A 25,448-nucleotide genomic window follows, 5' to 3' on the forward strand; every position below is an offset into this window, starting at 1 on the left:
ATTTTAGATTGAAGCGTTAATGAGACTCAGAACAAATATGGCTACCTTTCAAGCAGGAACTGCAGTGGCTCCTTCTTCACAGGTGGAAATTAGCGTCGCCTGCAAGTAGGATGCTTCATTTATTCATTATTTTGTAAAATAATAAACTATGGATGTCGACAAAGAGATCTTGATCATATCAGTGGTACGACATAACGTCTTTTCCTTATACATTGAAACGACGTTTTGACGGCGGTCAACGAAGTTTGTCAACTAATTCATGCATAGTTATCATTCAGTTGTCTTTTTATTTTTTATGGATATAAACTGCGATGAAGATAAAATCTAATTCTAATATTTTCAATTCTTAAAATCAAACATTACGAGGGGATGCCCAGTTTCCATACACTGTACAGCTGTAGACAGGTAGAATTTGTATTGTGAAATAATATTATCAAGTGCAAATGTTGTTATAGATTAACATCACCGTAACTGTGAACTCGTGGGATTTAACTCTCAAAGAAATATTGTATATAGCTGTATTCATACTTATGTTAATAAATTAATTTTAAGCAAAACCTAAGACCGCAGCACAACAATATTAATGCAATCAGGAAATATTTAGTGAATCACATCTCTGAAAGAAAATGCCTACAAGGCCCTAGTAAGACCATCTTTAGAATATGCCTGTTGTGTTTTGGACCCATACACAAAGACTGACATACACCAGATAGAGATGGTCCAACATAGGGCAGCCCGCTTCGTCACCAAAGGACACAGGAACATGTCCAGTGTCAGCTCAATGCTTAGCAGTCTGGGTTGGCCAGCCTTAGAGAAGTGACGCAAGGATATGCGCCTCTGCACTTTCTTCAAGATAGTGCATGATCGAATCCCCATATCCAAGGACACACTTGTAGCTCCTACTCGTCTCTCCAGGCACTCCCACGCTCATACCTTCCAGGTCCCTTCATGTGAAACTCAAGTAAAAAAAAAACAGTCATTTTTCCTACCAACAATATCAGATTGGAAAAATTTACCTCCAGATATTTGTAAAATCACCAAACTCGAATCTTTCAAAACAGCCCTCACAAAACTACCATAAAAATTCCCTTTTTTTCTTTTTTTTTAAATCCGCTCAATCCTTAGTATTTAGCACACCACCATATGACATAATCTTCATTCTGTTAAAGGTGGTCATTATGATCGAGATGTAGAAGTAGAAATATGTGTTTCTTTCTCTATTGTTTATTGCATGTATTGAATTACCAAAAAAGAAGTGTTATAGCATAATATTAACCTTGTCAAATTCATGGCATTGAAGATATTACAAAAAAATTATATATAGCGTATAGAACATGTCTACTTTCACTTTAAGCAAAAATACTTGACTGTAGCTGTACGTGTACACCTATCTTGTTGTCATTCTCTATTGCCAAGTGGAAAATCCCGAAGAAGTAGGATCACATAAAATGACTTTGAAGTAAATATGTATCGCCCAATCTGTATATTTTGAATGGATAATTTACAGAAGGGGGTGCTTTTTATTTTCTATGCATAAAAAATATACATTGTATAGAGACTGAGTAATTTTCATGATCTAATTCACGAGATATTGTGCTTGTGATGGACCGATCTCTAGTCATCAACATACAGGTACATGTATATATTTAATGCACCTTGTGGATCAGGCAGTAATGATCCCTTCAGAACCCTTCAGGCTATAGACAGCAAAGCAAACCAATGTTAACATTGCAAATTACACATAGATCAAGTGCTGTGTATGCCTTGATGTTGATGTAAATTTGACAATATAAACTACTCTATTTGACTCAATATGCACTCCCATCCCAATAAGTAGCCCTCCTCCTATATCTTAGGATAGGCTTCAATTTCATTTACCTCAATTCATATTAAATGAAGACTGAAAATATGAAAACCCTGTATTATAATTAAGGTTTCTTTATTTGATTTCTTTTGCAAGTTGAATTCTGGTCCAGGTTCATACTTCTATAAGTAACCCCTTATTCATTTTTCCAATGTTCATAAATGCCCTGGATGTTTATTAGGATGAATATGATACAAAGTTTCTTTACAGTGTTTTTAATGTTTATTGAAAATTTATTATCACAATACATTAAAGTTTTTTTGTTTTTTTGTTGCAGAAACTTAAGAGACAAAGATGCTTTCTCTAAATCAGATCCCGTGGTTGTTGTGTTCACTAAAGATGTACGAACAAATTCCTATTATGAGGTAAGGAAACAAATATTGACTTATTTGCTTTACTAATTAATATTATTATTTGGGTCCAATATATAATTGTGCACATATATATACAACATGAAGTAGACTGATGATTTCGCAAACTTTAATTTCCATTGTTTTCAACAAAACTGAATATATACACTGAATATACATGAATATATATTCATAGTTTAAAAGCAATTTATTTTATAATCCTAAAGTAGAAAAAAAGTGAAGTAGTTAATGCAGACTTCAATATACAGTACATAACATGTCTGTTCTAGGTGATTTTCATCATGAAGAAATTTGTTTGCATATATCATATGTGTATGTAGTTTCATACTGATGAAATATAAAACGTAAGGTATTTGCTGTAATTATATTTAGCGCCCAGGGCATTTAAACTATAAAAAGAGGGGGTGCTTATTAGAGAACCAAAATGCAAATTGTGGACGAAAAACTGTTGAAAAAAGTAAGCCATATTTTAAGTCTGTGTGTAAAGTTGGAGTACAAGGAGAAAAACCACTGTGTGTAAAGTTGGAGTACTAGGAGAAAAACCACCGAACAATCATCATTATCTGGCAAAGTTCTGCCCCACATGGACCACCACAATTCCTAACAAATGCTGTCAACATTTTTTACAAGCTTCTTCAATCAAGATTTATGTTTTGTGCCCCCTCTCCTCCTTCCCTCCTCCTACCCTCCTCAAAATAAGGGATGAGAGTGTATGGCTGTCCCCTCCTAGTACATTTTAAGGATGTGATCCCTAAGTCATTTATTTCTAATACATGTATGTCCGAAATTTCTTCAATTCTAGTTTTCATCTTGTGTAGGTTATGCAGTCATTGACTTTCATTTACATTAATTCTAACGTTAGATCTTTTCAATGTTTATCCTCTAATATATCCGAAATTTCTTCAATTCTAGTTTTCATCTTGTGTAGGTTATGCAGTCATTGAATTTCATTTATATTAATTCTAACGTTAGATCTTTTCAATGTTTATCCTTTTTTCAGTATGGAAGAAGTGAAATGGTCAAGAACTGTCTCAACCCACAATTTGTTAAGAAATTCACCATGAATTACTTCTTTGAAGAAAGCCAAAAGCTGAAATTTGAAGTGTAAGTATATATATCAGGCTCCAATTTCTCGAACAAAAGTGCAGATTTAAGTTAAAACTTATATTTATATGAAGACTTTATATAAAGTCAGTTTTGGACTTAAGTTTGTTTCGAGAAATTTGGGCCAGATATGTTATTCTCAAATCATTATCACTTAATTTAATTTGAATTTTCTGTTGAAGTTGTTCTCCATTGATGATTATATAAATATGTGTACAATTTGTATCCGTGTATATACAATGCAATCCTGGAATTCAGATAATCTAATTGACAACTTTCATAATTATCATGTCAGCATATCGAACCGACTATCATTTCATCATTGAAACGTCCTTTTTGGGGACGTGAATGTAGGCGGTGGTAAAAGGCACAGGTATGTTTGGCTAGGGGATTGGGTGCCGTAGATCGTGGAGTTGAGTCCCGGATAGGGCACATAAATTTGTCATCCTTTGTTAAATTGTGTTTCTTTGATATGTCTAAAAGGGTTATCCACTTAGTTTGAGTTACCACCATTTGCAAAAAATTGAGAAGTCTATAGTTTGGTATATATTTTGTCTGTTTGTCCCTTCGTCCACCCTTTTTTTACGTCCTTCAGCACATTATCTTGTCCTGAGTCTCAGTCTCCTGTGAGGTGTTGGAATTTCATACTAAACACTATTTCATATATATATATCATAACTATAAGGGTATCTGGACTCTTAAAAGTTCTTAATGTGTTTTCTCTATTAGAATATAATTTCTCAGTAGAAGAAGTGATTAATAAGTATGTAACGTAATTCTTATTCTTTTTCAGATATGATGTTGATTCTCCTAGTCAAAGATTAGATGCACATGTAAGTATTAAAATACTTCAATGTGAGTACCAGTTAATGTTAGAAACTATAGCTAGCAAAGCATGGTTAAAAGTTTCTTAATTTTCCCAAAACTTCAGGCATTTTGTAAACCATTGTTGATAATATTATATTTACTATATACGACATATACACAATAACATTCTGTTGCGATTATTTATGACTTATATGCATCGTATTGAATTATTGACCTCTAAATGTAAACACCAGATCCCCAAATTAAAATTTTACAGATATTTATACAAAATGTATGTAAGAAATGCAACATAATTCTGCTACAGACTTTTGCGATATCAAGTTTTAGAATTTGAAAAGAACAAATTCCATATTTCATTTTGTATAGCTACAGAAGTACTCTCCTTTACGAAAAATTTTGAAAATGTTACAATCTATATATGACCTGTAGTAGAAATGTAAAACTTTTGTAATAACTCATCTCTTTGATGAAATCCAATCCTCAGGACTTCTTAGGAAGGCTGGAATGTACGCTGGGAGAAATTGTCAGTGCCCTCGGAGGAAAACTGGAAAAGCCAATGACGTGAGTTAGATTGTTTAGCACTGTACATGTAATATTTTACCGGTGGTATGCATAGAAAGAAAGATATTATGTCTGCTTGATTATATAAATCTGAAGAAATTTGGGGAAAGGATTTTTTTTTCCTACCATTAATTGTATATTACTGATCTTTGCTCAATAGACCATAGAACTTGTATATATATAGCCCTTGCCTTACAAGGGATTTACTGGAATGTGATAGCAAATTCCTTCACATCTTTATGCTGTTTGAATTTAAGCATATTGCTTGTAAGGTTATCTGACCGAAGGTCAGGATGACCTATTGTCATCATGTTTTGTCCGTCGTCATGCGCCGTCGCTGTGCGCCCTGCGTCGTGCGTAAGACTATTTATACAAAAGCCTACTCCTCCTTAACTCTTGAGTGGATTACATCCATATTTAGTGTGAAACATCATTGGGGAAGGACAATCATATTTTATATAAATGAGCCTGGTCCGACCCCTAGGGGCTGAGGGGTGGGGCCCCAAAAGGGCAAATTTTCTTATTTTAAGCTTTAAAATCCTACTCCTTCATCCTTGGATTGATTTCATCCATATTTGGTATGAACATCATTGGGAAAGACAATCATGTCGACCCTAGGGGTGAGGGGGGGCCCCAAAAGCAAATTTTCTTATTTAAGCTTTAAAATACTCCTCTTCATCCTTGGATGGATTTCATCCATATTTGTTATGAACATCATTGGGGGACAATCATTTTTATTAAATGATGAGGTCCGACCCCTAGGGGCTGAGGGGTGGGGCCCCAAAAGGGCAAATTTTCTTATTTTAAGCTTTAAAATCCTACTCCTCCTTCATCCTTGGATTGATTTCATCCATATTTGGTGTGAAACATCATTGGGGAAGGACAATCATATTTTATATAAATGAGCCTGGTCCGACCCCTAGGGGCTGAGGGGTGGGGCCCCAAAAGGGCAAATTTTCTTATTTTAAGCTTTAAAATCCTACTCCTCCTTCATCCTTGGATGGATTTCATCCATATTTGGTATGAAACATCATTGGGGAAGGACAATCATATTTTATATAAATGAGCCTGGTCCGACCCCTAGGGGCTGAGGGGTGGGGCCCCAAAAGGGCAAATTTTCTTATTTTAAGCTTTAAAATCCTACTCCTCCTTCATCCTTGGATGGATTTCATCCATATTTGGTATGATACATCATTGGGGAAAGACAATCATTTTTTATGTAAATGAGATAGGTCCGACCCTAGGGGCAGAGGTGCGGGGCCCCAAAAGGGCAAATTTTCTTAATTTAAGCTTTAAAATCTTACTCCTCCTTCATCCTTGGATGGATTTCATCCATATTTGGTGTGAAACATCATTTGGGAAGGACAATCATATTTTATATGAACGAGTTAGGTCTGACCCCTGGGGACAGAGGGGTGGGGCTCAGAAGGGGGAACTTCAATGAAATTTATCTTTCAAATCCTACTCCTCCTTAACTCTTGAGTGGCTTTTTTCCATATTTGGTGTAAAACATCATTAGGGAAGGACAATCATATTTTATATAAAGATTTTGGTTATCCAAGATGGCCACTGGCCCACTTCATGTTTTCAGGTTTCGGTCTCTGATCTCAACGAAAATTGATCTATAGGGGTTTCAAGGGATGGCAAACAGCATGCAAACATGGGGGTCCAAAATGGGAGCTTTGCTGAAATTTGGCTTTAAAATCTTACTCCGCCTTAATCCTTGAATGGGTTACAACTATAAATGGATGAAGGGCTACCAAGTTTGTTCAACAAATGACCTTTACCTATTTCAGAAACTTAAATATTCAACAAAGGAGTTCCTTGTATTGCTTATATTAATTAATTATTAACCACTACTTTATACTCTGACTTTGTTGTTTTGTGCCATGAGTCAGATGACCGTAAAGGCCCATGGGCCTCTTGTTTATATCTTGCCTAAAGCATCCTTGAATGAAGAAAAACAAATTTTGTTTAACTGGGTGTATAATGACTTGCAGAGAATGAAAGGATTTAGGGATCCATTTAGGAATTAGATTTAAATTAAAAGAATGTATGAAAAGAATTTTAAATTACATTTCATTTTAACCATTGTTGTGGGAGACACAGTCCTGAAAGTAGGAAAAATTCTAAGGAAGAAATTTATTGTAATAATCAAACGAGAATATGTCATGGTTGTCACTGAATTATCCATGTGAGATATGAAGCCAGAAAGTCCTTTTGGCTTTGATCTCCATTTTGTGACAAGCACATACATTCTTGTTATGAACTTTGTTGGATAGATATGCCGAAAAATACATGTACCTCAGTATTTTATTTTATCTGACATTACAGGGGTTTAAAAGGAACACCTGGCCAGATTATAAGTAAGTATTTTTATTTCTTTTACATACAATATAAATACTGGGGGTGGGGAAGGGGAGTGGGGGTGGGGGGGTGGGGGGGGGGGGAAGGGTTCACCTCAATTCACATAATAACACCATTTTTCAACTATAATAGTTTTACATATCATATTCACTGATACCTGGCCCAACACATGAATGACTCTTTCAACTGCCTTCAAAGATTATTCATGGAAATAAACCCCTGCAAATAAGTAAATCATTAAATTTTAAACCCGTGAAATACAATACCTAAACAATATAGTTTGTGAAACTTTTTAAATTAATTTTAAGCTAGATTGCCAAAAAAAAAAGAAAAAAAAAGATTTGGAATTTATATGTTAAAAATTAATTACATTCAAACGGATACAAGACTTTGTAAAATGTGTGAAATTTTGTTTGTTTCAGTTAGAGCTGAAGAAGTCAGTTCCTGCAAGGTATTGTTTAATGATGATATTGATACTGTGTTTGAACTAAAATTGTAATCAATGCTAAAAATTGAATTGGTGAAATATATATTGCTAAACAAAAATTGTAATAATGCAAAGAGCATTTATTTACAGTAGTTAAATGGCTATAGCTGATAGGTTCTTTACATGTACAATAAAACAATTCAGCGCAGAATGTGTTATAACAGGTCAGAGAAATCACTATATTTGGAAGTAAACGCGCAATCACATGATCACTAGTTACCCATAATACACCTTCATATTTGTGAATTCCAATGCGGTTTCCGACTTTGGAGATATAACCACGTCCCGGGGGATTAACACCCATAGATTGAACCAATATTAATTGTACATGGCCATTAAAACCATAATAAAAAATTTGTTATGCCTTTATATAACAAACACTTTGGTAAAAAGATAAATGCAAATATATATTTAAGAAATTCTATCTCTTTCACAACTTTGGAAATGAAACCATAATCAGCGGGGGATATTCCCCCAAATGGTACAAAACACGCGGTTTTTGTAGTAAAAAAAGTCATGTGCTTATACCTCATTCATGCCATTGGCCAAAATATGAAGGTGTATTATGGGTAACTAGTGATCACGTGATTGCGTGTTTACTTCCAAATATAATGATTTCTCTGACCTTTATAAGGTAGATAGGAGTGTTAAAACAATCATTTTGACTCATATCTATTATGGAAATCAATTAAAGCATGCCTACTTGTTACCTTGCAGTGTACATTTCATCATGTCTCTGTTTTGTTACAGGAAAGTGTAACAATGCATTTCTGTGCAACCCATCTCGATAAAAAAGATTTCCTGGGGAAATCAGATCCTTTTCTTGTATTCCACAGAGCAAACGAAGATAATAGGTGAGTCTTGAAGGTAATCTAGATGTTCTATCACCTGCCCTCTACCTCCGGGTCACAGCACCAAATGTGTTTGGACCAAAATTCTATCACTAGCTGTCAACTTCTTGGTCACAGCACCAAATGTGTTTGAGGTCTGAAATTCTATCACTAGCTGTCAACTTCTTGGTCACAACACCAAATGAGTTTGAGGTTTGAAATTTTGTCACTACCTGTCAACTTCTTGGTCATAGCACCAAATGTGTTTGAGGCCTGAAATTCTATCACTAGCTGTCAACTTCTTGGTCAAAGCACCAAATGTGTTTAAGATCTGAAATTCTATCACTAGCTGTCATTTTTCACTAGCTGTCAACTTCTTGGTCAAAGCACCAAATGTGTTTAAGATCTGAAATTCTATCACTAGCTGTCATTTTTCACTAGCTGTCAACTTCTAGGTCACAACATCAAATGTGTTTGAGGCCTGAAATTCTATCACTAGCTCTCCACCTCTTGTCACAACACCAAATGTGTTTGAGGTCTGAAATCATCATCACTAGCTCTCAAATTCTTGGTCACAGCACCAAATGTGTTTAAGGTCCGAAATTCTATCATTTGCTCTCCACCTCTTGGTCACAGCACCAAATATGTTTGAGGTCCGAAAGTTATCATTACTATAGCTCTAAACTTCTGGGTTACAGCACCAAATGTGTTTACCACTAACAAGACAGGCACTTTTTAATGACTCTTATAAATAATATTCGAAATATCAACTATTTGCCTTAAGTCTATAAGTGGAGATACCTTGTGTTTGTGCTATTCATTTAATACAATAATTTCAATCAATTTTAATTAAAAATGCAGTTTAAGTATGTTATATTTTATTTCAGTTTTACCACAGTCCATAAGACAGAAGTCATCAAAAATACTCTTAATCCCACGTGGCGGCCATTTTCAATCACAGCTCGGGCTTTATGTAATGGGGACTATGATATGATAGGTGAGTGAGATAGGTCAAATGTCAATTACAGCCCAGACTTTATGTAACGGAGACTATGATAGGTGAGTTAGATAGGTCAAATGTCAATTACAAATGTCAATTATAGCCTAGGCTTTTTGTAACTGAGAGACTATGATAGGTGAGTGAGAGAGGTCAAATGTAAGTCACTGCCCGGGCTTTATTGTAATGCAGACTCTGATAGGTGAGTGAGATATGTCAAAGGTCAAAGGCAAGTTTGTGATTTTAAAAAAAATATACTGTGTGAATCTGCAAACAATTTATTTTTGGAAACCCTATGAAATTCAGATTTAGGATAAAACAAGCAAAATAAAAACATTTTTCTTGAAAGTCCCTTTTTCTTGAAACAGTTTACTGAGTTAGACAGTTTAAGACAAATCGTGGCTGTATATTGTACATGACATTTTGATTTATTTTGTTTATACAGGACCATCAAAGTGGAATGTTTTGACTGGGACGGTGATGGAGGGTAAGTTGTTTACATTATCTAATTGTCATGTATTATAATGGTCTCTGTCCATTTTACATTCTAGGCAATAATATTTCTCACATTTTATTAAAATTTTTAAACCTTAGTTAGTTATTTGTATACTACATACATAGCCAAAAGATAAAAATGAATACCTTGTATTAAATGTTTTCTCTAAAAGTACAATTAAACTATTAAAATATTCAAAATTAAAAAAAAAATACACATGTATTAGAAAAATTCATATGAAAGTAATTTGAATTAATAGATATTTGTTATGCTTAAAGATGCTCCACCGCCGACAGCGCTTAAATGATATTCATCTTTGAACAATGATTGGTGTTTAATCCTTTATATATATGTCTAATTAACACTAAAAATGATATAAAATAATTGATTTTACCTTTGGTGCATGCAAAATCAGTCCTTCATTCTATATAGGATATAGTGCCATGGAATTTTTTCGGGATGCAAATAATTATCTTTTATATTTTTAACTTAAAAATAAAATTAGAAGCACAAACTTTTCAATGGTGGTAATGGTGTAAAGTAAGTAACTTTTGTAACCGAAGAAAAATACTAAATCGTCTGTTCCTGTTTTTGATAGAGAAAAAATACCTTTTGTCAGCGGTGGAGCATCTTTAACATTTCTCTCAATTTTAGTTTTTATTAAATGTAATAGAAGTAATTTTCTTGTTCAGCAGCCATGACCTGATAGGGGAGTTTACCACAAATTTACGGGAGATGACACGAGGCTCGGGTAGTCACCAGGTAAATCATGAATAATTTACTTTAATTTAGTATTTTAGGGGTAGAAAAAAAATCAAAATCTTTGTGGATTTTGAAAATTACAAATACATGAAATGTCATTTTAAAGTCAAATTTTTACAAAGTTTGATTTAAATCTGGTCAAGTTTTTATTACTATCATTTTATGCATAAGATCTATCTTAGAAAGAAATGTTTGTTGAATTTGTCATTTACCCCTAATTGATGACGACATTCAGTCAGCATAAATCCTGATAAAGATAGTGAAAATCTCATTATTGATTATCTCAAAATTTATGCATGCCTTTATTCCTGAAAACTGGCAGGAATAATGACTAAAAGAGCTATTGAGAAAAAATGGAGTATGTATTACATGTAACAGAAGTGATTTCAAGGGAAGATAACTCATATTTTATCATCAGTTCAAGTCTCACAACGGTGGAAGATTGTTTTAAACATCAAATTCTTCTATGTTATGTTTCACAACATCAGTGTAGTGCTATTAAGATTGTGTTTGTACATGTGTTTAAAACAAAAAATCCATGAGCCACATTTTTCTTTTTGTGAAGCCGTTCACACGAGAGGTATGTATTGCACATGTAATAGTTAGATACCAGTGCAAATACCTGTAGTTATATTAATGCATGCAGGCATTATTTGTTAAAAGTTCAGCAAAAGTTTACCACACTTTTAAAATTTCGGTTTGAATTAAGACTTTTTCTGCAATTGTGGTTTTTTAGGTATGCATGAAATCTTTGGCAGAATGTTTCCTTGCAATTTTTGTCTCTATTTTATGTATATGTTCCCCCTGGCATGTTCAGTATTTTGTTTAAATTATGATTATTATATACTTTTACAGTAAATGTACTTATTTTGATGTGCATTCAAATTCTAGTGAAGAATTAAGGCATTCATAATAATAGCTTAAGTAATGTAAAAAAAATATAAGCGCAACCATATTTTATTGCAAAATGTCTAGCACAAAAAACGCCAAAAAAATAATTATCATTAGATATATATTTACAATATTTACCAGTCACCTGTAATACCAATATTTAGCATGCATTTTGAATATACTTGAATCACCTATGTAATATGTAGTGCCATGTATTCAAAACAAACATTTTGGTCTAGAGGCTAAACCTATTTTACAAGCATTCAAAGGTGAACTTTACATGGTACTATAATGTTATAAACATCAAAAATAAGTATCTAGTTTTATTTTCATTCTTCAGCAGTAAAATCTGCATGCTTTATGTGAAGTATTATAGCTTTAAATTGAAAAAGATGTTTTCTACAGAAAAGTCCAATGTGTATTTAATATATTCTCTGTTTTCGATGACATATTGATTTTAATGATATTAAAAGCCAAGAAATTTTTACATGTATTATCATATTCATTTGTTATGTATAGTTATCATAAAAAGATTAAAAAAAAAAACTGATCGAGAAATGAGCAAGTTGACAATCAGAGAGAAAACATCTTCAGCATCCATGTATATGCAAGTACAAGTAACCCTTGCATGGTAATTAGTCATCAGGCAGTTAATTAAGCTGCAATTATTGCCTGGGAAAGGGAGGAAGCATGTGTTATAGACTTCAGTATAATCAGAAATGTTAATTCTACCGATTCAGGTGGAAGTCTACCGCTTTTGAGACTGATATTCCGCCTACCGCTTTAATATCCAAATATTCTGATTTCTGTAAAACATCTTCTTTATTTTTTCTTACGATTTCTGAATTTTTTATAGTCAGGTGGGGCTGCCATGGCGGCTTCAAAATGCACACCAGACAGAGTAGGGGGACTGGCTTGATAATTAAGTAAACAAAGTATACTATAATATTATAATCAATATACGGTATTCAACCCAGTAAAGCGCCCAGGGCGTTTAAAAAATTGACAAAATGAAAAAGTACAAAATGAAAAAAATTATTGCAAACCTATACAGTTTTGTGTAGTTTTGGGTCTTTATTTATGCTTGGACAATTAGAATTGAGGCTTCAAAAAGGAGGAGGGTGCTTATAGGAATATGAGCACTTATTGGGTCGAATATGGTATATATGGTATACACACTTAAAATCTTGAAATATAGCATTTTCAATTTTCTTTGTTGCTTGTTTAGAGAATACAGGTTAGCTTATGACTTATCGTTATACAATAAAACATGTTTATAACAAATATGCTTACAATGATTTCATGGTTATAACTAAGTAACTTTCATTCTCCGCTAAGTTTCCTATAATATATCTGGGAGAGGGCAACCTAAGTTGTATAACTTGTGCCTAATTCCTTTTGACTTTGTCCAAATAAAATTTGTTTAAACTTAAAAAAAAAGGAGTTATCTGCACTTGCGGGTAGGTATTGATTGTGACATCATTTGTTTGCGAACGAAACGTCATACTTTCCGGAGAAAACAACGAGAATTGTGCTCACAAAATAATGACGTAACAATGGATACCTACTAGTATGGGAGCTAACTCTGTAACGTGCAAAGACAGAATACCGAACTACAGAGGTATGCTTACAATGGAGTAATTTCATTGGTCCCCAGCCAGAGGTTTGTTATAGCAGTGTCTTACTGTATATGTCATTGGGTTTCTCTAGAAAAAACAATGAAATAACTACAGAGATTAATGTTTTCAAATTTAATAAATGTTTTTAGACATAGCCCTGATTTCTTCAAAAAATGATTAAAGTCATTATATAAGGAAACAAAACCAAATTTTTACTGAAGTCTGCACACTTTTGTTTTGAGAAATTTGGGCCTGTATATACATTGTACCTGTAGATAATAATGTAAAATGTAGCTTAAATTTTCATATTGTTTTGGTACTAATGGTGTGTTTAAACTCAATAAATGTTCCAGATTTAGATTATGCATGATAACAGTGGTTTTATATTTCAGGTTATAAATCCTAAAAAGAAAGCAAAGAAGAAAAATTATAAAAACTCTGGACAGGTGAGTTATTCCCCTTTTATTTTGGACAGATGAGTTATTCCCCTTTTATTTTGGACAGGTGAGTTATTCCCCTTTTATTTTAGACAGGTGAGTTATTCCCCTTTTATTTTGGACAGGTGAGTTATTCCCCTTTTATTTTGGACGGGTGAGTTATTCCCCTTTTATTTTGGACAGGTGAGTTATTCCCCTTTTATTTTGGACAGGTGAGTTATTCCCCTTTTATTTTGGACGGGTGAGTTGTTCCCCTTTTATTTTGGACAGGTGATTTATTCCCCTTTTATTTTGGACAGGTGAGTTATTCCCCTTTTATTTTCCTTGTTATTTATGTTCTTGATCACAGTCAGACATCTTTAACAATGTAATATTTATTTTGCGACAGGTAACTCTGACGAATTGTAAGATAGAGATCCACCCATCATTTCTGGATTATGTAAAAGGAGGGTAAGTGTATGTTCACACTAAGTATCCATATAAATTCTGTTAGATATATTTCCCTCAATGTATCCCTGAGAATTATTATTCTTCAGAGCCATTGCCTTTTGATGATATTTAAGTGAGTAATTTCTTGTTTTTCTGCTTGGTATTCTCTGTTCTGGCATTAATAGCCAATTGTTTATGTTCCAGTTCCACAAATATATAATTTTTGGGGTATATTTTTCAGAGTTATTGCCCTTTGATATTTAATAAATGTGGCAGTAATATCTCATGAAGAATGAATGTTCCAAGGATTTATCTATTGACATTAAATGAGTATTTTGAGAGAAATTCCTTAGTATCAATTTTTCTTACTGTATCTATCTATTGTATCAGTAATTTTCCATTATACAAGTAATTCCTCATCGGTGTTTTTTTTTTGTGGAGTTATTGCCCCTTTTATCTCTTATTTTGGTGTATTTTATATATAATTGTCATATTTTGGTGTATTTTATATATAATTGACATCATCACTGTTTTGTTTACCTCTCGTTTTACAGAACACAACTTAACTTTACAGTAGCAATAGATTTCACGGCCTCCAATGGTAACCCTGCGTCCCCCACATCTCTCCACTATAATAGTCCATACCAACCAAACCAGTACGGATCAGCCATACAGGCTGTCGGGGAGATCATACAGGATTACGACAGGTAATGTTCGTGGTAAATCAGAGAGTGTTTTACATTCTGTGTGACCTTGGGTTTGTTAGTTTAACATCCTATTAATAACCAGGGTCATTTAAGGATGTGTCAGGTTTGTTGGTGGAAGAAAACCTGAGTACACGGAGAAAAACCACAAACCAGCAGTCAGTACCTGGCCACTGCCCCACCAGGGATTCAAACTTGCAACCCAGAGATGGAGCAATTGTGGTAATATGTTGCAACCACTGATGACCACTGAAATATGTTCTACCGGTATCTACTCCTTTCTCTTCTGAATCAATTTATTATAACCAGGTTAATATTGTCATTAGTATTATTAGTAATAGATAAATCATATAGACTTCTAACCATATTGAGAATTTTAATTTGTTAAAAAAAAATTCTGTTCTAAGTCAATACCACAACAATTTTTGTATCTGCAGAAATAACCAACATACTGAATATGACTTTTGTTTTCCTGGAATGAAGTAGTGTATTGAAGAAAAAACAATTTTAGTGCCACTGGACCGACTAATGACTTTAATGTGATTGTAGGTTATTAAAGTAACACACTCCATGATGTCAAGCAATACAAATACTATCTGAGGCTTTGTGGTTTTCTGTTTTCATAGTGACAAAATGTTTCCAGTTCTGGGATTTGGAGCGAAACTTCCAGACGGTTCAGTATCTCATGAGTTTCCAGTAGTAAGTCGAGAAAAAATACAAATTTCAAAATAGTTTACCATATTCAAGCCAATAAATATCCTGGGCTCTTAGAAAACTTACCCACCCATTTTAGAGTGCTAAATGGTATCAAATTAAGACCTTTCCCAATAATCTAATGTTACTTAAGTGACAGATCAAATTGAAGAGAAAAAAAAGAAACAAAAAGATTATTTATATTTTCATTCTGCATTTCACAAAATGTGAATTCAAGATTATTTAACTTGAGGGAAAGGACTTTAATAGGGAAGGGGTTGCTTATTGATTCAAATACTGTATGTGCCCAGTAATAAGTTAATTAACTTATTCACCCCTGACATTCCATAATGGACTGGTCTAGTCTTTGATTTAGAAGAGTCTAAATGTGTCTTTAGGGGTGAATGATTTTAAGTTTATGATTTATAAGAACATGTGAAGCTGTTTGAACAAAATGGATGCTTTCTCCTTGAATTTGAAATCCATCTAAATGTATTCTTACAATTAAAACTTTTATGGCAGTTATCAAATGAACTATTATCCAAGATGCTGCACCTTGTACTTTTAAAACATCTGAAGTTATTTTACCACTTCATTGAAGATTAAAAGAGAACATGTTGTCTTGCAGAATTTTAATTCCGCTAATCCATACTGTGCTGGAATACCAGGTATAATGCAGGCGTACTACGGAGCGTTACAGAAAGTCCAGCTTTATGGACCGACCAACTTTGCACCTGTCATAACGCATGTAACGAGGTAAAATTAAATGATAAAATGCTTGTGGTTGTACGGTAATAAGAAATACTGATTTCATCGGTTTTTGAAGAGTTGCTTGCTCTTGTAAGTGGATATCGCTTGTTATGGTATGTAATTTTATTAGATAAACTTATAGGGTAACGGGAAATACCTACTCCCAAGGGCAGAGAACTCTTCAAATTGGATTTGGTTGGTGTCCTCCTTTACAAGCTTTACAATGTATGTACTTGACTTAAGTAACAATGTTTTGTTTGGTTTTTCTCAGATTTGCCTCGTCCATGAGAGATGGAAACAACTATTTTGTGCTGCTGATTCTGACCGATGGTGTGATCACCGATTTACCCAACACGATAGAGGCCATCGTACATGTAAGTCATGGACTCATTATAGTTATACTGCAAATCACTTCATAAGTTGTCTTTCTGGACATACCGTATTCGACTCAATAAGCACCCAGGTCGTTTAAAAATTGATAAAAATGAAAATTAAGTTGCTTAATAAGACAAACTTATAGTAACCCTATACAGTTTTGGTCTTAATTTATGCCTGGGCAATTGAAACTGAGGCTTTAAATGCGGGAGGGGGGCTTATAGGGACATGGGCGCTTATTGGGTCGATTTTGATATTTGATGCCAAAATAATTAATTTCAAAGTAGTTTTTTGGGTAGGTTAAAAAAGTATGACTTCTTGTTGAATCAATAAAACAAACTGTTTTAATATCTTTTGCGTATTGCTGAGTTATATGCCCTTGTGGGTAGGAATCCATTGTAACTTAACTTTATCGTGAGCTAAACCCTAAAACAAATACTTTTGATGTTGTTCTTATAAAAGCAGGATAATTATAATTGATACCTATCCACAAGGACAGATTACTCTGTAATATGCAAATGCAGAATGACTATATGATAAGGCAAAGATAGTACGTCTATTACAGATATTACATATTACTTCCAGTAAGTAATCACAAGTTTCTGTTATAGGCCTCGGGACTACCTCTGTCGATCATCATCGTTGGAGTAGGAAATGCTGAGTTTGATGGTAAGTTTATAAACATGATATCTCAATCTAATTAAAATGAGACTTGTAATTCTGCTCCAAAACAAGATCTAACAACTTCCTGTTCTGGGTCTCCTCATTATGACCCATGGCCTGGAATCGGAACATCTTAGGACATACTGTTAGCCGTTTATACTTCCGAATGAACCAACCACACCGAAGATTCTGTAGGCAACACAATGATTGGCTAACCATGTCATGCTGAGGTGGCGCTGAAAGGCGAGTTGTTAGATCTTGTATTGGAGCGTCTCATAGAGCATCGTAGTGGAACGGAATTACTGGTATAATTTTAATTACATTGATGATTTCTAAACCATGAATGAAGGTAGGTTTAATTCTGTATATATTTTGGTATATATATATATAAATTGTATATACATACTGGTAGTCAAGAGTCGGATCAGGTAAAAATGAAGTTAGATATAAATCAGCATGTATTTTGATTGAAGTCATTCTACCAAAGAATCTTATGCAGGCACACAGCACCTTTTCCTTCAAGCTATATTGAATTTAGTATCTATATACATGCATCTGGTACTAAGCCAAGACCGGGTCAAGACAGATGCCATTGTTGTGCAAGTAGTCTGGTGGCAGAGCTAAAATTGGTTCGCCCGTTGTCAGTATAATGTGACTGGGTGGGGTGTGTTGCATGGTGTATTCGGCGGCATGCTTCAGTGATATAGCACTATAAAAAGTGCAACAGTTCCACTATACAAGAAAATACAACACGAATATACTGCAGTCTCCCAAAACACGCACCTCGCACAACATACACGCAACACACCGCATACATGGGAGGCCGTCCTTACATGACCATAGCTGTTAATAGGACATTAATTAATCAAACAAACAAAAAATTGTCTGCAAAATCTATTTTAGTCATGTACTTGTTAGGGGTTTAAAACATGAAAAAAAAATTATTACTTGGTGAGGAGAATTCATAATAAAAATGATATCTCTTTGATCTGACAGCTGTTTAATTGTCCTATGAGTCACATACTAAGTTTGTATACAGAATATCCTTATTCTTAAACTTCTGGTGAGTTTAAGAACTAGTTTTCTTACCAATCTTACTGCCAGATGGCATTTTATTCTTTTATTGATTAGAGTTATCTGCTCTTGTGATGTATAACACAATAATTGTTACATTATTTGATTGAGATAGCTGCGTCATAGACCAAGTGATTTTTATTTTTTAATGAAAATAGAAAGGAGTATGCAGGGTTGGAATCTTAAAATGTTTATATCTCTTTTTTGTAGCTATGGATGTACTTGATGCAGACGACAGAAAATTATCTAGTCGGGGAAAACAGGCGGTCCGGGATATAGTTCAGGTACGATCACTCAACAATAGGTATAAACCCTATACTGTTAACCTACTGCCTTTCATTTGCAATTAAATTTATATATTTTGCAAGTTATTAAAAACACAAAAACCAATTGCTATGAAGATGATTTAAAGATGGTCCACCGATGATTAATGGTATATTTCTCCATCAAAAACAGGAACAGCCGAATCAGTATTTTTCTTCAGTTACAATGGTTTTTTACTTAGGTCACCTGAGACGAAGTCTCAAGTGACCTATTCTCATCGCCTTTTGTCCGTCGTCGTCCGTCGTCCGTCGTGCGTCGTGCGTCGTCCGTCGTGCGTCGTATGTCCGTAAACAATTTACATTTTCGACTTCTTCTCCAAAACTGCTGAAGCAATTTCAATGAAATTTTGCACAAACCTTCTAAGGCATAAGGCCAATCAAAATTGTGAATTATATGGTCCCCACCCCCCAGGGGGCTGTGGGAGGGGCCAGAAGGGGTAAAATTGAGTAAAATTTCAAAAATCTTCTTCTCCACTCACAGATGTGGTAGAATCAAATACTCTTCATAGATAGAAAGGTCTTAAGGTCCTTTACAAAAATTGTGAATTATATGACCGTGGGGTCTCTAGTTTCCCCCTGGGGAGGGGGTTAAGTTTACTATACTTTATATTGAGAAAACACATTTTTGCGCATTATTTGGTCATTTGTAATAGGAAATGAGTCAAATGTTGTCAGAATTATCAGTATGAGATGGCCATTTAATCCTATTAACAAATTTTCTATGACTGACCCCCAGGGGCCTTAGGGGCGGGGTCAAAAGGGGTCAAATAGGCTAAAATTTCAAAAATCTTCTTCTGAAATTCTGGAAATGGTAGAATCAAATACTTTTCATAAATAGAAAGGTCTTAAGGTCCTTTACAAAAATTGTGAATTATATGACCCTGGGGTCTCACGTTTTCCCCTGGGGAGGGGGTCAAGTTTACTATAGTTTATATAGGGAAAACACATTTATGAGCATTTTTTGCTCAATTTTCATTGGAAATGAGTCAAACTTGGTTAGAATTATTAGCCTGAGATAGCATTTTAATATCATATCCACAGTGATTCTGGCCGATCCCCTGGGGGCAGAGGGGCGGGGCTAAAAATGGGTCAAATAGGCTAAAACTTCAAAAATCTTCTTCCGAAATTCTGGAAATGGTAGAAACAAATACTGTTCATAAATAGAAAGGTCTTAAGGTCCTTTACAAAAATTGTGAATTATATGACCCTGGGGTCTCACATTTCCCCTGGGGAGGGGGGTCAAGTTTACTATAGTTTATATAAGGAAAACACATTTATGAGCATTTTTTGCTCAATTTTCATTGGAAACGAGTCAAAACTTGGTTAGAATTATTAGCCTGAGATAACATTTTAATATCATATCCATATTGGTCCAGGCCGACCCCCTGGGGGCAGAGGGGCGTGGCCAAAAAAAGGTCAAATAGGCTAAAACTTCAAAAATCTTCTTTAAAATTCTGGAAATGGTATAATCAAATACACTTTATAGATGAAAAGGTCTTAAAGTTTGTTTATAAAAATTGTAAATTATATGACCCTGGGATCTCCTGTTTCCCCTTGGGGAGGGGGTCAAGTATACTATAGTTTATATAGGAAAAAAACATTAATGAGCATTTTTTGCTCAATTTTCATAGGAAATGAGTCAAACTTGGTTAGAATTATTAGCCTGAGATAGCATTTTAATATCATATCCACATTGGTCCTGGCCGACCCCCTGGGGGCAGAGGGGCGGGGCTAAAAAAGGGTCAAATAGGCTAAAACTTCAAAAATCTTCTAAAATTCTGGATATAGTAGAATCAAATAATTATAGATGGAAAGGTCTTCAGGTGTTTCATAAAGACTGTGAATTATATGACCTTGGGGTCTCACGTTACCCCCTGGGGAGGGGTTAAGTTTACTTAAGTTTATATAGGAAAAACATATTTGTGAACATTATTTGCCCAATTTTCGTAGGAAATTAGTCAAACTTGATTAGAATTATTAGCCTAAGATATAGCATTTTAACATCCATATCCGTCCTCGATGATCCCCTGGGGGACCAGAGGGGCAGGACCAAATTTAACAGGGTCAAATTGATTAAAATTTCAAAAAATACCTCTAAGTTCACAGGTTTGATGGAAGCAAATACTCTTCATAGTCTAAAAAGGTCAAATTTATAAATCACTGACCAACTTCAAGGCCCAGCATATAGTGTTTATATGTCTTTATAAAATTTGTTTCATTATTTGTTTCATTATATATTCTAACTCAGGTGACCGTTAAGGCCCAATGGTTTTTTACTTTACACCAATACCACCATTGAAAAGTTTGAGCTTCTTATTTTACTTCAAGATAAAACTATCAAAAATAATTAATTGCATCCCGGAAAAATCCACGGTACTATGCCCTATATGGTATGAAGTACTGATTACAAATGTACCAAAAGTAAAAAAAAATATATTTTTTAACGTAATTTTGTGAATCAGATACATATATACACGATTAATCACCAATTATAGTATCGTTTATGCTCTGTCGGCGTTGAAGCCTCTTCAAGGATAGACTCAATAAAACCATATGATTCTAAATTGTGAAATGTTTTTGTTCTTGAGAGAAGCTTTATTTATTATTTTTTTCTTTTTTTTTCCTCTTCTAGTTTGTTCCGTTCCGAGACTTTATGGGCGGTAAATTCGGAAACAACATGCAGATATCCCAGGCTGCACTAGCAAAGGAAGTGCTCGCCGAAATTCCCGACCAGTTTCTCCAGTACATGAAGGCCAACAACATCCAACCAAAACCTCCCAAGGAAGACGCCAGAATGCCTGGACAGGGGGCGCCACCCATGGCACCACCACCTGGGGCTCCACAAGGGGTTCCTCCACCGGGGGCTCCAAATATGCCGCCACAACAAGGTATGTACCAATGTTGTCAGTTAATTAAAGGCTCAAGTACCATATTTGACCCAATAAGCGCCCCCATCCATATAAGTACTCCTCCTCCTTTAATATTTTTGTGGATAAATTCCTCTCTCTTTACTTATGGATTGTCGGGGCCACGGTGGCCGAGTGGTTAAGATGTTCCGACATATCACCATTAGCCCTCCACCTCGGGGTCACGAGTTTAAATCCCTGTGGGCATTTGCCAGATATCGACTGCGGGTCAGTATTTTTTCTCAGGATACTCAGGCTTTCCTTCACCATCAAAGCCAAAAAATCAGACGATACGGATATTGGGACTTTAACCATATAGACTGTATAACAGTTAACTGCTATACATTATTGATCCACTGTTTTGACTTTTTTTTATAAGATCTTCTCAATTTTTTTTACAGGAATGCCTGGCCCAGGACAGTCTCCTTACCCACAGGCACCCCCACCAGCATACCCCCAGACTGGATCACAGCAGAACCCACCGCCTCGTCCCCCACCCCCAGGAAGCGGTGGTGCACCACCCTACCCAATGTAATGAACAATACAACATATAAATACACAACTAACCAATTGTCGGAGCTACTGGAAGTCTTACACTGTAGTCTAGGAGGGAGATCTTCAAGGATATTGCATAAATGTGGCCATATGTATTTCCAGAATGTACAAAATTACTTTGTGTATCTAAACATTAAGTTATTTTCCCTCAAGTTTTTGTACAACTGCCTGTACGTCTGCCTGATTGTATTGTCTACTGGTCTTCTTGTTATTGTCATCAATTATGAACAATAGACTATGGTGTTGTCATTATTTATCATAACAAAGGGGGATAATTATGGATTTAGAACAGGTTGAAGTGCTGCCAGATCATGTGGCTCTTAAGAGTTACTTCCCTTTTTTTATCCTACTGTTCTGGAGTATAATGTCAGTTTGCTCGATTTGTATGTCTTCTTCTGGAGATCTGCTAAGAAGTCTTCCTTTAATTCTGAGAAGAGCGCCAATTGAGTTGTCCTTATTATCATAATAGTAGCATCAGAAAAATAAGGAGCCTAGAATTTCTTTTTTTTGTAATTTCTCTGGAAGCTCCTGCAATATTTCAAAAGGCATTGGTAAATTTTATCACAAATGTCTGTATCAATATGGTTTTGTAGAATAACTTGCTCATTAAACATCTCTCATTTTTCCAGTATTATTTTTACCTGGAGGCGTTTTAAGCCTCCCTGATCATTTATGTCACCTCTGGTTTGTTATATGTGCGAAAGTGTCTAAAATTAATTCAGAGAACCAGTATTTAATCGGGAAAAGCAAAAAGGGATGTGGTACTTATCGCTTATAAAGAGTTGAGATTCTGATAGAGATTAATTGAACTGATTCTCATCAATGATATTTTTATACAAAGTTTAAATAGTGCCTGAAAGATTTCTTTGCATTTTCTTGCTGCTATATAGTTAAATAACAATGAGGAATGCACAAATTGATCAACTTTGTGATCAAAAAGTGAATGATAAAGGGAGATAATTCTAAATGATTGTGTTTTAGCTTACTTCATTACATTGTTTTGTTGTGTCAGTATCTATACATTCATGTAATCACTATATTTGTAATCAACCCTTGGCTAATGAATATAAAAGTGCTTTCTGAAGATTCTCAACATGGGTGTCAATCTTGAATATACCACATACATGTATATATATGTGTAATGTCACTATGTATTTCATTCAGCAAACATAGATTTCTGCAATAAATTTTACATTTTTTCTTTTAGGGAATATCTATATCAAGATATATAATGATTATGGTATTATTTTCAGTTTCTGTGTATTATTTTAAACAATAATTTTGGCTATGGGTTTAATTATCAACAACTGTATACAAAACAATCTATCAGTACTAATGAAATTTATTATCTATATTTACAAGTTGAATACCAGTGACATATTCTTTGGCATTACCTATATACTTGGGCATGAGTTTATAAAAGCAAAAAAAAAAAATTTAAAAAAAATGGTAGTATGTCACAAAATTCAAACGATGCATTACAGTACTAAGTTTTTTCTGCATAATAAGTTTACATAAATACACTATACATGTAGATACATATGGATTTTAAAAACTCCTTCTCAGGTTTATATTTATTTGCATTATCATACATATATATATATATACAGTCAATTTTTCCAATCCGATTGTTGATATAAATTCAGGAACTAATGAACAATTCTGAAAAATTCTTGTGCTCTTCAGTTATAATTTGTACTAGAATTCTGTAACTTTTAATGATAAGTATTACCTTTACATGTATATATACTATCAATTTAAAAATATATGTATAAATATATTTATATGTAAAGTTACCTGTGATTATAATTATGTTTGTAATTTCTCAATTTATGTCGTTAGTCAAACATGTATCATTTTATACACAAAATTGTTATATAATTCTATTTATTTATAATCATGTCTGTAAAAATATAATTGCATTAAAGCTTACAGAATATGTTTTTTCTATAAGTTCATATAATAACCGGGTTGTGTTTGGAAGAGGCATTTTAAAGGATCTTGAGGAAATCTTGAATGAATAAGAAATATTGATTTTTATTTATTTTCATACTAAATCCGACTTTTGATTGGCAGATACTTTTTCTTCATATACTATGAAGAAAAAAATCTGAGAATGGCGCTAAACCCGACGTTATCATGACGTTACAATAGAGACGTTAACGTTGCGTATTGATTTAGAAAAAAATAATCTGCAAAAATAATTAAAAGCATTGATGTCACTATTTTTTAACTTCATCGGGTTATGAAATAAGTTTTGTTTGCAAACTTTTGTGAGAATCTGCTACGCGGATTCACACAGTTTGCAAATAAAATTTCTTTCATATCCCGATGAAGTTGAAAAATAGTGACATCAATGCTTAAATGCATTTACAGAACTTTACTTTGTCTCCATATTGAATGATATGTAAATGTACAAAATGTACATATATATTGACCTTCACATCATATTATGAAACTGATATCTGGATGAAAATTTGCAGAATACTTGCATCACCTAAATTTTATGTCAAGTGATGTGCAATACACTGCCGTTAGGTTACCATCATCGTAGATAATTGTCGCCGTGTCAGATGTCAAATAAATTTTTTTTTTAAATTGACATTTTCTTGATGATAATTTCAAATATGTTAATTTACTCATTCACCCCTGAAGACAAATTAAGACTCTTCTAAATCAAAGATTAGACCAGTCCATTGTGAAATTTCAGGGGTGAATTAGTTAAATTTGCAATATATATGAATCACCTTTAGTATGCATGTGTGTAGTGCAATGAAACAGGGTTATTTAGGCTTGTTATCCTAAGCTCAGAGATAAAACAAATTGTCTTGAAATATATAAAGGTGCACAAGGGCATGGTGAACTTATTGGTCTTTTATTTAAAGATTAAATACATGTAAATTATACAATCGATTCACAAAAGCAAATCTAAAGTTTATAATATAATATGTGTATTTTCGTAACATGTTGTCACTTTAACCCTGGACCAATTTTTCATGTTTCTGTAAAGCTTTATTAATTCTTCTTATTAAATATTAATATTTAAAGAGCATTTTTCGTTTCTGTCATTTCTCACTCACACCACAGTAGAGTTGGTTAACTAACCTTGGTTGATGTCATACCATTAGTCTATAAGGATATAAGAGTTATGGTTGATTCATGAAAACTATTTTTATGAGAGCTCTACTCCAACAATGTTACAGGTATAGCACAACGCATCCTCAGTACTCCAGGGGTTCTGACCACTTACGATCTCTACACCCCTTGGCTATCTCATAGTAAAACTGAACGCAGCTCAGAGGAAAAAATCTTAACCAATTACAGGCCAGTAACCTTTGAAGACTACAGAGAGAGCGACGCCC

General features: G+C 34.1%; 1 protein-coding gene across 4 annotated transcripts; it reads left to right on the forward strand.

Annotated features, from left to right (window-relative positions):
- Positions 1-25,136, forward strand: LOC138336122 (copine-8-like). Of its 4 annotated transcripts, none has more exons than XM_069285431.1 (22): positions 1-105; positions 2,142-2,229; positions 3,236-3,339; positions 4,133-4,172; positions 4,652-4,728; positions 7,063-7,094; positions 7,518-7,546; positions 8,333-8,436; positions 9,300-9,402; positions 9,853-9,896; positions 10,598-10,667; positions 11,233-11,247; positions 13,570-13,623; positions 14,003-14,064; positions 14,598-14,750; positions 15,374-15,446; positions 16,069-16,196; positions 16,462-16,564; positions 17,177-17,234; positions 18,513-18,586; positions 21,258-21,513; positions 21,933-25,136. In XM_069285431.1, exons 1-22 carry the CDS (start codon positions 20-22, stop codon positions 22,064-22,066), a joined length of 1,887 nt encoding a protein of 628 aa, XP_069141532.1. In that variant the 5' UTR covers positions 1-19; the 3' UTR covers positions 22,067-25,136. The 4 variants fall into 4 exon arrangements, with proteins under 4 accessions (XP_069141532.1, XP_069141533.1, XP_069141534.1 ...); XM_069285432.1 differs by having other exon boundaries at positions 10,601-10,667; XM_069285433.1 differs by lacking the exon at positions 11,233-11,247.
- Positions 25,137-25,448: the final 312 nt, after the last annotated feature.

Source organism: Argopecten irradians, chromosome 12 (assembly GCF_041381155.1).
Source record: "Argopecten irradians isolate NY chromosome 12, Ai_NY, whole genome shotgun sequence".
Lineage (NCBI taxonomy): Eukaryota > Metazoa > Mollusca > Bivalvia > Pectinida > Pectinidae > Argopecten > Argopecten irradians.

Bases quoted from the DNA above. Each gene is read 5' to 3' on its own strand.
- LOC138336122 (XM_069285431.1), top strand. From the start codon at position 20: ATGAGACTCAGAACAAATATGGCTACCTTTCAAGCAGGAACTGCAGTG. The intron at 3,340-4,132 runs GTAAGTATATAT...ATTCTTTTTCAG, and splicing joins CAAAAGCTGAAATTTGAAGT to ATATGATGTTGATTCTCCTA. The intron at 7,547-8,332 runs GTATTGTTTAAT...GTTTTGTTACAG, and splicing joins AAGAAGTCAGTTCCTGCAAG to GAAAGTGTAACAATGCATTT.